Here is a 15,500-nt window from a genome sequence, read left to right as displayed (position 1 = left end):
TTCATAATTGATGCAAACGCGGAAATGCGTCGGACCGCCGGAGCCACCCCTACGTGCAAACAGACACGCGGACAAAAACAGTTTGTCTCGCGTCCACCGCTCGACGCAAACGGACATTTCGGACGTGTGATATGCCCGCAATGTCAGGCACCACCATCCCCTGGATCCATCTGTCCAACTTATTTGAGATCTCACAACTTATTTTAAAGAACTGTCGACTACTATTAGGTAGGAGGAATACTGAAAAACATTAAAAGAAGAATCAAGCATCAGCACAAAGACGATTTTAGAAAAAAATCAGAAATGGAAGCTGTTAGGTAACTAGGTTCTCAAGAGTTACAGGACTGTTGCTCCGCACATATAACGAAACCAAAAACAAATCACGACCCATCGTCAGTCCAACGACACACAACACTCGCGACATGTTAAACGCTCTGCCAGAGACGTGGACCCCTCTCCTCAGCGCTCGAGCCACAAGCTCAGCTACTCCGAGCTGCTTTACTCCACAGCGAGTAGGGGACACAAACGCAGGGAAGCCCAACTTGGCCCGCCACCATAACAAGATTGCAGGGGGCTCAGTAGTTGGTGTGCTGCTGCCAGCTCTGGTGAGATGGCTGCTGCGATGGCGCCGCCTGGTAGCCGTTCAAGCTTCCCTCAGCCGGGTTCTGGGGGTGGTGCTCCTGGGTCATGCCGCCCTGGGAATGGTAGAACGCGGGGTACCCATGGCCCCCAAACTGGGAGGGCTGCTGGGGCTGCTGCGCCTGGCGAAAGCCACCCTGCTGCTGACTCTGTCCCTGGTAGCCATAGAATTGGGTAGGAGGGAGTGCTGATGCTGTTCTTGAACCAGCACCATGATGCCACATCGCAGAGTTATCTCCCTGAAACAAATAATAAAATCAACACTCAGGGAACCAGATAGCACAAATAGGATTAACTGGAACCAGCACCATGATGTCACATCGCAGAGTTAGCTCGCAGTTTTTTCAAGGATACAGGCCCAAAATGGTTACCTGCTGCTGCTGCTGCTGCTGGAGAGCAGCCATATATTGATTGGCAGCTTTGTACTGAGCGCTCATAACTTCATCAAAAGGATTAGTTGCTGCAGGGGTAGCACTCTGGTTAAGGGCGAAATTTGCCGGTAAGTTACTTGAGGTTCCAAAGCCTCCATAACCAGATATGACTGATGAAGGTTGTTGTTGTTGCTGTTGCAAGTTTGTATCTGACAAGTTATTCTTGTATTGTGGCATCGAGTACTTCATGCCAGCTCCAGGTACAGCAGTGGCAGACTGATGGAACTGTCCATTACTCGAGTATTGCTGGAAGGCGGTTGATGGTAGGTAAGCAGGATAGTTTTGCGCCAAGTATGGGTTGTAGCCAATCATATTTGCGAAAGGTCCAATAGGTAAAGTTGGCTGAGAGTAAGGATGGACTAATTGCTGAGGGAGAGGGGGGCCTGTCTGAATACTGGCACTTGGAAGGTTTTGTGTAGATTGAGTGTTCGAGAAAACTCCTGATTTCAGAGGCTGAAAAACATACATGTAAAGAAAATGTGAAGGAAAAGAATACCATTTAGACCAAGCAATGTATGTGGCAGAATTAGCAGTACCATGATACCAGTAATATTTAAGTTAGAAAACAAAAAAACAGCGAAAAATAACAAGGAAATGTTAGTGTGTATACTGTCCATATAATAAAGTGTTCATTATTATATATTTAAATTAGAATAAATGGTTAGCCTCATGCTGCATCTTGCCATCAACTTAGAAATACATATATGGATTGCTGACTAACTACATGAAATAGTTTTTCCCAACCCTAGCAAACCTACCATAATTAAATTTTATACGCCCAGAGAACGAGTATGGAAAACTAGAGAACACTGGGCCTCGTAACTTCCAAACTTATACTCCTATAAAATATGAATCTTGATGAAGAACAGAACGATAAATGGATTCAAAAGGTTTAACTTACCTCCTGCATGGAGATGGCTTGTCCAGTAGTAGTTGGTGCACCTGAGTTATATCTTGTACCCATCGACTGTGCTGCCAACAAAGGTGATAAACCGAAATCCAAGTCCCGAAGAGGTGGCATATTTGACCCCAACAGGTTGTGCTGTAATGTATTTGCTTGCTGGAGGAAACATTAGCAAAGAATTATACCAAAGTTATACAGGCTGGATTAAATAAATCAACATGCTAAAGATGATAAATTTAGCAGAATCCTTTTGGGTGAAGTTCATCATGGATTTGAACACGAGGTATGGAAAACCAGAACATGCGATGATCCTCATTTAACACATCCAAGAATTTGTATGTTAAACATGGTGTAGGAAGAACATATTCTAATGAAATCAGTCCCCCACCCGAGCCCCCGCCTCCCGTTCATGAGTACAATTAAACTTTGTTTTACAGCAAGTTATTCCACCATTTCGTCATAACATAGCATCCATTGTTCCTTTGGATATCTCATCACCATTTATTACTGAATAGAGTAACACAGCATCCGAGGGTAAGAAAAGAGGGCTACGCAGTCTAATCTGAAGATACTCTAGTCAGAAATGAGAGGCAAGTAGCTACTCTTGAAAAAAGAATGCAACCAGTGTCAAAACCTGGTGCCAGTGCCTTCTCATGACCGGGCACTTAATTCATAGGACAGTCCAACTAGATATACAAGTTAAATGCTGGCATGTTTGTTGTCTGTTCTGAATTATGGAGACATGCATTTCACAGCCATGCACCAGTGAAGATTGTTCCAAAATGGAAACCAAAGCACTAACCCAACCTGTCAAGGATAAGAGCAATAAAAAAGTGATAACTACACAGAGGATCACCTGGAAAAACCATCTGGTTTTTCTATATGTGTAGGCACCTAAGGGCTGAATTCAAAACCTTACAAATCCAGAAGAAGACTTGAGTTGCTAAGTAAAGTCGTTGTGGATGCAATAAGCAGAGAGATGCATAAATGAAAAAAGGTAATTGCAGTAGAAAGATAAGAAAAGAGAGCACTGTACCAGCAAGCTTGACAGATGTTGAAGAGTCTGTGCTTGGTTACTTCCTTGCATGGCCTCCATTGAATTTGGCTGTGCTGGGTTCGAATATGTGTGGTGGCTTGAGACTGATGGCAGATTATATTGAACACCCGAAGGATCATCCAGTATCTCCTGTCTCAGGACATCAGTCTGTGGAACAGAAGGTACATCAAGATTCCCTGCGTTAGCTCCCATAATGTCCTCAAGGTTCTCATTTGCTGACGGATTCACTGCATCAATTTCATAGAAATCTTGATCCCTGCAAGGTATAAAGTTAATTCCAGTCATGTCACGAGTCACAGGTCCAGTAAAATAATAAAGTAAAAGAAAGCCACTTAACCTTGTATCTGTATGATCTACAGCTTCAGATTCCTCCACGGCAGGAAACTCCGAATTGTTGTCCGCGCTCTTTTGTGGGAGGAGCCCAGAAAATGCACCAGATTCAAAACTGCCAAAGCTCAATCCAGCACAGCCTGAGTTCGCAACTTGCAGATGATCTGGAATTATAACTGCTGGATTATCTTCAGCAAACTTTGTTGCAGCTAACTCTTCGTCATGTAGGCTCAGACCCTGAAAATTTGCTGCGGCTGATACGTCGGCATTGGACTCCTCATCTACAAGAAATTACATAATCACAAGACGGAATGCAAGCCATGTAGAACAAGAGAGAAGTTAAATATTCATGTGCAGGCCATGCCAAAAAAAAAGTCCAACTTCCAGGACATGATCAACCAACCATGATCAAATATGGTCTACAAATATATTTGTATAAACGCACAAGATGTGAAGCAAGTTATTATGAAACAAAACCAGAAGCACAGAATAACTTGCCAATCTGAAGTCTATTCAGAAAGAACCATTCAATCTGGGGTTCTTTCAATCTTCAGTAGCTATTTATTTTTCCCAAACTTTACAGTCTGTTCATCCAAACATAAATTAACCGTGTGCTATCCGGATTCCTCAAATAGGCCTTACGATGTCTAGTTTTTTAAGTAGCACCAAGCAAATAGTTACTGCAGTCAACATTGAAGCATTTATACTGTTCAGTGAAGTTGATTATTTGTATCCTTGTTTGTTGCCAGTACCTCTAAACACAGATGCATTGAACATATGATAATAAATAAATGTACAGGTAAACAACATAGAAGTTGATAATAACTGAATCAAATCAATTAGAGAAAGCAATTTGTACTTCCCCCTATATAGTTTAATTGTTGTAGTACCATATCAGATATACTTCAATCCAAATTTTCCAGTATGATAAAGCATGATTAATGGAACTTCAAAAACATTTGCCCATGAATGACTTTCTGTTGCCTAACCAAAGCATCAAAAGTTGACAACAGAAACACCAGATTTTTCAAATGGAACATAACGCATGGGTGACAAACAAATATTGGCCCTCAGAAGTAAAACCAGCAAAGCTCAATACATATTTCGAAGTTAGCTTAACAGTCACCTTGGTCCTCTATGTGAGAATGCGTCTGAGGTAGATAGGTACTTGAGTTCTGCAATAATCCATCATTATATTCAGAATTCCCTCCATAATGATCCAGGGGTCTCTCAGAAGAGTTCACTGATCTCACTGCAGCCGAGATGTTTTCATCCAAATAAGATTTCTCATGTGAGTAAACCACATCGGCAACAAGCGAAGATGGATGCAATGGTGCCTCGTATAATGATGGATCACCGGATGTCTCAGGGAGTGATGGTTGATTTCCTGATAGTGGCTCATCCTGCAGAGACCAATCATTATCATAGTTCTGCTTGTTAGCAGCAGCTGTGTGAATGTTGTCCTTAACAAGAACAGAATTTTGTGCAGAAGGTAACCCCTGGTCAAGCTCTGTTGGTGGAACTGTGCTTGCAGATTGTTTTATATTCTGGTTCACGGTGCTGGGCAAAGATGGATATTGTCCGGCGTATCCTTTGTCCGCTGTGACCACAGTCTTGGTAGAAGGCTTCCCCTGAGCCTGTGGCCTGCCCATTTTCACAATATCGGCCATTGACAGCTGACCTGGCGTCCCAGCCCAACCGTGCTGAAAACCAGATGATGTTTGCGGTGGTACTGATGGTGCATCAGAGACCAGATTTTTGTTCACGGAAGAACTACAGCAGACAAAACAGAACATGTAAATCAAAACAGGTGAAAAGATAACAATCTGTCATCATCAATATGTCAGAACATTTGTTTGATTTCTCTTCAACCAGAGACTGGAGAAAATAGATAATTGCAGCCATGAGGACGACAGAGATAAATAGATTGATAAACAAAACTTCATTGCTTGATCAGTAGATGGATAAATAATGCCCCTTATATGGATAAAATAGTTGTTCTGATCTTTTTCTTCCCTACTATAACAATATTGTATCTCTAGGATGGCTGCCCCTTCCATAACAGAAGAACTATTGTGTTTAAAATCTTCTAAGAAAATAATTATTTGTAAGAACTCATGCAATTTGCACAAATGTTGTAACAACATAGCGGCGGCAACAGTGACGGAGCTAGCACATGATTAGAGCCTGGGCAAATTGTGAGTGCAGCCAGGCAGCTGCCCAGGCTAGCTGAGCACTGGCTCCGCTACTGGGCAGCAACAGCAGTAACACAAAGCATCTCAAGGAATAACAGACAAGAATTTCGAGAAAAAGCCACAATATATCAAATTAATCATAATTGTGGCTACTAAAAACGCAGGCTGACCAATTATATCCTTCTGATGGAAGGAAGCAAAAGGGATGTGTCCGTTACCTTGGAACTGTTTGCTTCTGAGTGGAATTGGTTGATGGCATACCAGGTCCGGAGACTGATGACCTCGAAGTCATATTATCTGTTTTTTAACACATTTAATGGTCAACAGAAATTACAAACGAACAGCCTTGAAGAAACAAACGGTGTTCTTTCTATTACCAGTGGAGCTGTGGTGAACAGAGCTGTTTCGTCCACCTCGATCTGGGACACCTCTTACTCCTCGACTGGTAGCACTATTTGCCGCTCGAGACCTTGGCTCAGGAGTCTCTTTAACCTATGCAAGCACACGTAACAATCATGACTAGTATTTTCCAACAATAACCAAAAGAATAGTGAAACATTTTAACTTTTGGCACAGCAAAGCAAACAAAGCAAAATAATTGTTTGCATTGACAAAGCATATTCTGTATAGGTAACTGGGTACTCATGCTAATAAATTGCAAGTTTAAGAAGGTTAGCTACAATTCATTAGCAACCCAAGTAAAATATGTTCAATAGTCATGAGATAAACCAAGTACCGAGCAGACGTATGGCACACATAGCTGAGAAAAGGTAAATAGTTTACTAACCTCTTTTTTCTTATCACGCTTGCTCTTTACCTCTTGAAAGGTATCTGAAAAAAAAATGTAGTACATGAGATATTGATGCAACAACTAGTGGGTCAACTGACATAAACTATCTTAGGGTTTACCACACGTAAAGATAATGTAGCAGATGACCAAAATAAACAGATGATACAATCTAAAAAGATAAAAACTACAAAAAAATGTAGGAACTGCAAGCACATTGGTATGACATAAAGAAATGAAATCAAAATGGAGGGTTTACACTGATACCAATACAAACAATTTTATGTGCACAAGCAAATAAAGTACTCACATCAACTCCATTCTGTCCATGTCAGGTAAGTTCAAGAATCAATTTTACAACCTTCACAAGTGACATGGGAGAAATCAACTCTAGCAAGAACACTTGACAGGGATGCCAAGTCACAGAGTGGGTATCTTATCTACCAAATTATAAAGACTTTCCATGCTTTCTCCACAAAGAGATGAAAAATAAACTTGTCTAAGATAAGCACGCAATACTACGTAAGCCTACAAAAGTAGCAAATCCTAGCGTGCCACTTTCCCTCCCACTGTATAACAGAGGTATATCGAAAACGACCATTTCCCAATCATCAATAGCACAGCACCTAACCAATTTCAGACAAACACGCCTGCCGAAAACAAGCAGTTGAGAAGTATTTGAACTTGTTTAGCCAGCAAGACAAGCATACATCTCCTTTCCCAATCGAAAGGCCCCAGACCTGTAGCTATATTTATCACAAAGCCACTTGCAATCTGGTTGATAAATTGGCCCATCAAACATATAAGTTATCCCTTTATTTCTGAAGTCCCCCGCTCCCAATAACAACAATAATAAGAAAACAAAAGGATGAACAACAGAAATCGAACAGATTCTACCTGCCCTCTAACCCAAAACAGGAAGCGCTTGCCACTAATAGCATTTAGCAGGTAGTCTAAAGAGGAACCCTAAAAATGTGGAAGCAGATGGCAATTTGCACGAGACCGAAACAGCCCCTAAATCAGTCTAGTGCTTCAATCGTAAACAGCTATGTCGTAAGTAATCGACAGGAAGTCCGAAAGGAGAACCAAACAGCTATGTCTGATTCCAGCTAGTCCGTAGGGGGCGGCCATGGCGGCTACTGGAAACGAATCGTTCCGCATCGGCTAGAACACGCTGGTTTAAGAACCCTAGCGACGAGAACCGCTGGGATGGGGGCGCCCCCCGAATCACGCATCGAGGGGAAACCGCCGCTGAATCACGGGGTCGCGGAGAGGCGGCGAAACGGTGCGGAATCAGGGGCAGAGGGGCAGACCTTGGGAGAGGAGGCGGCTGACGGCCTCGTCGGGGTCCATGCCGCACTCGCGCAGGGCCGCGTAGATCTCGGCCTCCGGGCGGTTCACGATCTCCTTGAGGCCCTGCACCAGCTTCTTGGAGGCCTGCGGGACGGGCCCCGCGGCCGCCGCCCCCTTCCCACCCCCCGCGCCGCCGCCGCCGCCGCTCATCGTCGCCGCCGGGATCCCTTCCGCCGCCGCCCGGGAAACCCCCTCGGAACCGGTTCACGGAGCGCGGTCGCGGTCCGGTGGCGGGCGGGCGCGGAGGAGGCGGTGGCGGTGGTGGAGGGAGCTTGGGTTTGGGCTGCGCTTCACTCACGCAACGCGACGCAACGGCGGCCTGGGTGGTTCCAAAACCCTTCCTCCCCCTCGCTCCCCTGCGCCCAGCTTTATATAGACCCGGATGGATGGGTGGATTGCGCTTGCGCAGGAGAGAGCCCATTGCTTTACCCCCGTGCAAATGTGTTTATTCTTTGGACTTTGCGGGTAATGTTACTACTCACTAGGTATAAAATAAACGAACTCAAAAATATAGAACTACCCCAATAATCAAAATTAAACCTAGTGCAGATGCACCTGATTTTTTAAAATGGTGTTATGATTGTCAAAAACAATCTGAAAACAATTTATATCTATGTTACATGAGCAATGTCAAATTTCGATAAAAAGACAAGCTTGGGGGCATGTGTTAAAAAAAATCTCAGACTTCTATAATTGCTTTTCAGGAACACTACTTTCGTTTTTTTAGCCCTCCGGTTCAAATTAGTTGACTCCACTTTTTTTTTGATCTGAGTTGACTCCGCTTTATCTAGATACTAATGTATCTAGACATGTTAATTGACTAGGTACATCTATATCTAGATAAAATTGAGTCAACTAATATGGATCGGAGGCACTATGTCTTTTCTTCACAAAACTTTGCATGCACCGTGCAAGACACAAACATCTACATTGTCAAAAGTATTCCCATTTTTTTAATTTTTAGAACATTTTGGCGATTTTACCGTTCATCCGGGTGCAAGGAGCAAAAAAGGTATGCAAAAGTACATCTCAAAAACATATGCGTAGTTGATGTTGTGAAAAATCATTTGCCATGTTTATATTCAAAATAAAGAATGGTAGGAAAAAATTGAAATTAAATTGCATGAGTTGTACATGTGGAAATTACCAATGGTATCCATTGCTTTATCCAAGTATGTCAATGTTTGTCGTAATTTTACTGGCTTTTGCCCCTAAGGCGCCCTCCTTGCGCTCTCCTCTAGATTTCCTTGCCTCCACCTCCCCCACCCTAGCTCTCAATCACAGTGGTTAGCGACGCGTGGAAGGGGTTCACGCTCCTAGTAGTTGAAGGTTTCATTATTACTTTATGTTGACATAGTCCATGTATCTCGAGCAAAGTGTGAGACATTCATCGACAACATATCCTTCATCAATAGAACATTTTGGTTGTGCCTTGTTCCTATAATAGCGCTTTAAAGTGTACAAACATATTTTAATTGGATTTAGGGTTCTTTTAATTGAGTACATCCACCTATAATAGCGCTTTAAAGTGTACAAACATTTTTTAATTGGGTACATCCACCAATAATGCACAAGATCTTTTAGACGTGCCTCTGCACGTAAATGTACTACTGCTAGATGTATCATCATGCTAATTGTTTAATTACATTTTGCTAACTTCACTTAAACGTAGCTGCAAGGGTTATTCTTAAATCCAAAACAAAGTAACAATAATAGTTTTTAAGAGTTGATGAATAAAGTAAATAAAATTGTTAAATTAAACGAGATGGTGTGAATGACAATGACAGTGAAGTAAATTAAACTCAATAAGAGGTAAACGTTCTCAATAAGGGATAAACTCAATATACATTTCATTGAACTATAATGTTGAATTCCACGAATATACACACTTGTTGCTTCAATACCAGATTTGCCCGTTATCATAACACCTAGTGCTATTCAACTCGTTCCCGTGATATTCCATCCTCATGATCTAGTCATACACTGCACAGCTTCATGGATGTAATTTCATCGAGTGGGCCAAGAGTATCTGCCTGTCACACGCATGAAAAAATCGCGATCTCGATACATACGCCTTAGCCTACCTGTTAATAAGATCATTGCAGAAAAGTAGACGGAGACGATGTTTGGTAACGCAGCTCAGCGATAAACGCCTACATCTGCGAGGTATGCTTTACGGGCACTCCTCCCTAGGTACTATCATAGTACCATCGACGACAATCCCGATATACATACACGTCAGATCTACAAATGTCACGTCGGTCCAGCGCCCCTGCCACGGGCACTGGACCGTCCCTGGAAATCAATCTTGTGTCTAACCTAGCTTTCATCTGGTCTATTTTAGCTACCCGGTGCCTTTATATATTAGGTCCAGATTACATAGTTTGACTCCAACACGTAACCTACCCGCACAGTCCAAGTCCAACTGGAGCCTATACACATATTCGACACAACTTCAACAATACACATTCGGAATACTTGAGGTCACCTTTATGATCACTCTGTTACGGTGTGACGGTTGATGTAGTTAAAGCAGCCTCCGGTGATAGCGATTAGATATGATCTCGCGATCTAAGGATTAGGTTACTACGTTTTCATAATTATGCAACAACGAACTATGTGGCTTGATCGCGTTGAAATAATTATATTATGTATATCCATCATATCATTCATCAAATCACGTGTATCAATGTTTTCAATCAATACAGTTCTAGCATTGCACAAAACTTATTATGAGTTTTGTGAGATGCAACATTGCCACCCTCCCACCCACCCAATCCATTCATGCACTTTTCCTATATTTTTTGACTATATCATATTGAATTTTGTGAAGTGTTGTTAAGTTGCATAATCCTCACACTATGTTAAATTGCAAGCATGTGAATGGTAGCCTTTTGCTTATTTGGTAAAGGCGACATGACTTCTTTCTTGGGTACTTATTAACGGAGCAACTTATCTGAAGTGAAATAATACTCACACTATGTTAAATTGCAGACATGTGAATTCTAGCTTTTGCATATTTGGTAAATGAAACATGAATTCTTTCTTGGATAGTGATAACGTTGAGCAGAGTGTCGTAGCAAGCGTGTTTTCCCCATAAGGGTGATTCGAGGGTTTATGTCGAACTCTCGGTGAATTGAGTAAGAGTTATATCTTCTCCTCTTCTTCTAGCAATACTGCAAAGCAAAGTTGTGTCTTGTGTCCCCAACTCCACCATGTGATTGTCAAGTACAAGATTTTGTATTAGTAATTATAGATAAAAGAAGTAACAAAAGTAAACCAAAGTAAATAAACAATGTAAACTAAGTAAAAGTAGTAAAGGGATAATTGTTTTTAGGTTTTGTGTGTAATTAGGTAAAAAAGTATTTTTTATTTTTGGATTAAAATAGTGTTGCAAGTTGAAAGTAAGATAAAACCAATGAAAAGGTGTTTCTTATGATCAAAATTGGAGCGGGATTCATGGGTTCACTTGTCTACTCTCTTTTTAAATTGTAGTAGAAAATAACAATTCATCAATAGATAATATTGGTGGAACTTCAAGTGCTTGATGAAGACCAACAAAATTTCAGTAGGCTTGTAATATGAATGATTCGTGTACAATAGAAAGAACCCGTGAAACATATGTGCGGTATGTTAATGTAACATGAGAAGAAAATTAGTTTGTTTTTTTGTTTATTTCTGTATCGTGAGACTTTTAGCCAGTAATCCGGTGATCGAACTGAAGTTGACTAGTCAAAATCAGGATGCATACGAGACGTTTTTTGTCATTAGACGCTTTTATTGTTTGCGTGGGACCTTTTCGAACGCCTGAAATCCAGTCGATGGATTGTGTTGGCTACTCGCACTACAAGAAAAGTTCAAATACACAACGTCCCAAAATCGTCCACTAAGGCCCATTTTTCGTCGCCTATGGGCCTAACCCAACGATATGGATTCTGTGGTCGAAACTGCGTCAGGTAAAGCCCTACCACGTTTTTTTCGGTTCGTCGCGATCGGGCGCCCTTCCGCCACGGAAAATCGAACCGTTGAAGAAGTGTTTTCGGGAGCCCGTTGACAAGGTATCGACTTGTCAATGCCTATGGATTGTAGGCTAGGGTTTAGTTGGAAGTAGAGGGCAAGTAGATCTCGAAGGTTTCAGCCAAAAAGTACTCGACGATTATGAAAACTAGGGTTTGTAAACAATGATTCGATGATCTCTGCGTCCCTCGACTCCCCCTTATATAGGAGGCGGAGCCGAGGGATTCGTGATGTACAAGTTACAAAGTCCGGGAAGGTTTCTAACTTATCCCATAAGATTACAAATAAGACTTTCTATTACAACTCTAGCTTTCCTTAATAATATCTTGGCTTCCGAATCTTCTTATTCTTCGGGTAATGGGCCTTCAGTAAACTCCGGGTACTATCTTCGGCAGGCCCATTAGGGATGCATATGTCAGTAGCCCCCGAGATTTTGCTTGAATCATAGAGTCAGGGAAAATCTCCACTGTTTATTTTTACTCGACAACTTAAACTTTTCTATATTTTTTCATATAAATTTCTATATTGTACAGGGATAATGGTAGTTGGGGCTAGTTCATCTGACGGATCAGGTACTAGTTAACTGCTCTAGTGGCAATCCGCAAAAACCTACTTCAAAATCACGTCCCTGGACATGATTTCGGGATACTGGTGTAAACTTCAACAGGTGCCGCTTAAGGTCTTACCATTCTGTCGAGTCCCAGCCATATTTATCGGGTACCTAACGCGTCCGTTAGGATTTTTCTTCGTATCCGTTGATACGGATAAAAGTAGCAAACCGATGTCGAGACGGCGCCACGCCTCACGTAATAGATCCGGGGTCTTACCTTCGCAAAGTTTTGCGGCATTCAGAAATTGATCGCAACTTCGGCGTTCTGAGAATATATTGTCGAGTGTTTATTCGGCTGATGGAATGGCACATTTTATTGAGTCAAAGATGACTTATATTGCTCTCCCGATGGGAGTATATGCAGAGTTATTTATAACTCGAAATATACTCTTTTTGCTTTTCTATCTTTCTTCTTTTCATTCTGTCTTCCTTTTTTTTTATAATTTCATCGGGCACGCGAACAGCGTTCCCGATGGGAGTAGCCCCCGAGGCTACAGCCAAGGACTTGTGCTTGGTTGTAGGCTCCACACTTTATGCCGCTATATTTTCTTTCTCTCCCGAAGTTTTATAATTTCTCGGGTGCGCGAGCAGCGCTCCCGATGGGAGTAGCCCCCGAGTCTATGAACAAATACTTGTATTTGATCATAGGCTCACGCCATTTCTATTTTGTCTTTCTTGATCTTTTCATTTTTCCAAAGTAGCCCCCGAGCATTTGACCAAAAACTTGTATTTGATCAAAGGCTCTTCAATATTTTTGCATGTCGCCTTTTGATGCAGCTGTTGAGTCGAATTTTTCTTTCTGCCAAGGTGACGTTATTGCCGACGATAGCCACGATTGTAAGTCCAAAAATCGCGAGAAGCTTTTCTCCCGCTGCCTTGCGGGCCCAATTGATCCACTATCTTGACACGTCGTGCAAGTGGGGGACACACGTCCTCCGCTTTTTCCGGCGCACGCACCGTAACTTCCCCAACGTTGAGTTACTTTTTTACCCTTGTTGCCACGTGGCTATCATCTATCGCACATTTTCCTTATCCAACGGTTCGTCGTTTCACCGCACCCCTATATAAGATCGTCTTCTTCCTCCTTGAGCACTTCCGCTCGCGCCGTCCTCCTTCTCTCATCTGCAAATTTCCTCCTGCGATCCACAACCTCTTAAGCTCCTCGCCTCCAAACCGCAAACCCCGCGCCATTGTTGATGCCACCGCGTCGATTGACAAGGCACAAGCACGCCGGAATCCTCCATGGCCGCCGTGGATCTTGGGGCGGCGGAGTGGGAAAGATCGAAAATTTCCACTCAAGACATCAACATGCCGAAGAAGCCGGGGATCAGCAAGAAACCCAAGGCATTGTGCTTCCCAGATGAGGAGAGCTACCCAACCCCTCCAATGGGGTACCGGGTAAGTTTTGTCGATCACCTCATCCGCGGTCCGTCCGCCCCCATTCATCCTTTTCTCCGTGGACCGCTTTTTATCTACGGTCCGCAACTCCACCACCTCACGCCAAACTCCATTCTTCACATCTCCATTTTCATCACTCTTTGCGAGGCCTTCCTTGGCGTCCAGCCTAACCGGGCGCTATGGAAGCGCATTTTCTTCTCGCCGCCGTAATGGCTCGCCCAATGTCGCCTATAATATAGGCGGCGTTGTAATTTCTATTCGGCCCACTGTTGACTACTTCGACGTCAAGCTTCCTGACTCAGTTCAAGGATGGCGCAAGAAGTGGTTGTACATTCAGGAGGAGAACCATGGATGTGCGGAGGACAACATCCCTCCTTTTGATGGCGCCGAGAAAATCTTTCGCCGCCGCTCCTGGGACGCGGAGGCCACCGAAGAAGAAAGGGCGTCGACGGAAACCTTGATGGCTCGTATCCACGAGTTGCAAAATACTCGCGGCAAAGAATTATCGGGTGTCCAAATCACCGCATACTTTCTTAGGACTAGAGTGCAACCGCTTCAGTGCTCGCAAATATCCTCTCCGGAAATATGCCGGCGACAAGGACGTAGATCGGTTGTCGGTGAATTTGGAGGTCAAGGATTTAGAAAGACTTGTCAGAAAAATTTCATCTCTCAAAGAAAAAGATGCTGTCCCTTCTTCTTGCCGTGTGACACCATTCAGCGCCGCCAATCCACTTCCCAAGGTAATCTTTGTCTATTGTCTTGTTGTTGCTTTGCTATCTTTTTTGTAACTTCTTTTCCGACATCTCTCCCTCGTTTTATTTTGCACGTAATCATCCAAACCTTGTCTCGCTTCCTCCTCTTCCTGAAGGTGGAGAAGTCGAAGAAAGGGCCATTGTCACTGATGACAATCAAGAGGCTCCGTCTTTTGTGAATGAACCCGTGTATTCTCGAAAATCTGCGGGATCTTCCGAAGGCACCGCGTCAACACTATCTCCTCCTCCCGCTGTTTCTCCAAAAGGCAAAAGGAAAAGGAATGACGTCGAAGATTCCGGCACTTCCAAAGCCGAAGAAGTTGATCCTTCACGTCAGAAGGCAACTTATGATCCATATCTCGCATCCCTCGTCAGCTCGTAAGTCACCTTGATTTCCCCTTATTTCTGTAGTCGAAGTTTTTTTGTCTCATCTTGCTTTTTATGCTGTCGATCTTTAATCGCAGTGATGATGAGGAAGAAGTACCAACTCGTGACGTGGCTCCTCGGACGAGCGCGTCACATACTTTACTTGTTTCGGAGACGCTAATTGAAGGAGAAGAATCCTCGCCTCCTCAACAAAACGTCGTCACCACCACTCCTCCTTCAAGCCCCCTTGCTCCTTCACCAAAAAGGACAAGGGTTGAAACGATCATCGAGCCTGCCCCTCAATTGGGTAGCTCTTCTCATTCGCTCTTAGATGATGTAAGTTTTTGACTTTCCCGCTAGTATCTATATTTCCTCTCGTTTACTTCTTTTTGTGCCTTCATATTTTTCTCGTACCGATATTTTCTTTCTCTCGTTCTTCTTTGACAGCCCATGATCAAAGAGCTTGTTCGCATTGGATCCCAATTCATTGGGTACCGTGAATATGCCAGACAGGATCGAAGGTAACAACTTTTTTGTCGTCATTGTTTCTAATCTTCTTGCTCCTATTTTTGTCGCAATTTTGACTGTTCTTTTCTATTTTGGCGTAAAAACTTGCAGAGGCCAACAAGCTTGCCGACACTCTTGCTCGAAATTGGAGCAA

The 15,500-nt window shown here is 43.0% G+C and overlaps 1 protein-coding gene across 3 annotated transcripts; it reads right to left on the bottom strand.

Moving 5' to 3' along the window:
- Positions 1 to 269: 269 nt before the first annotated feature.
- LOC124707092 lies at positions 270 to 7,846 on the bottom strand. 3 transcript variants are annotated; one of them, XM_047238745.1, is made up of 10 exons: positions 7,657 to 7,846; positions 6,344 to 6,387; positions 5,934 to 6,048; positions 5,775 to 5,853; positions 4,488 to 5,134; positions 3,369 to 3,642; positions 3,011 to 3,287; positions 1,972 to 2,130; positions 1,008 to 1,523; positions 270 to 881 (listed from the first exon to the last, which is right to left on the bottom strand). In XM_047238745.1, exons 1-10 carry the CDS (start codon positions 7,844 to 7,846, stop codon positions 576 to 578), a joined length of 2,607 nt encoding a protein of 868 aa, XP_047094701.1. In that variant the 3' UTR covers positions 270 to 575. The 3 variants fall into 3 exon arrangements, with proteins under 3 accessions (XP_047094701.1, XP_047094702.1, XP_047094703.1); XM_047238746.1 differs by having other exon boundaries at positions 1,011 to 1,523; XM_047238747.1 differs by having other exon boundaries at positions 270 to 878; positions 1,011 to 1,523.
- Between the last annotated feature and the right edge of the window lie 7,654 nt (positions 7,847 to 15,500).

The sequence above is a fragment of the Lolium rigidum genome, chromosome 4 (genome assembly GCF_022539505.1).
Source record: "Lolium rigidum isolate FL_2022 chromosome 4, APGP_CSIRO_Lrig_0.1, whole genome shotgun sequence".
NCBI lineage: Eukaryota > Viridiplantae > Streptophyta > Magnoliopsida > Poales > Poaceae > Lolium > Lolium rigidum.
Note: the sequence above shows the minus strand (reverse complement) of the source record. Positions and strands in the feature narration are given on the sequence as shown.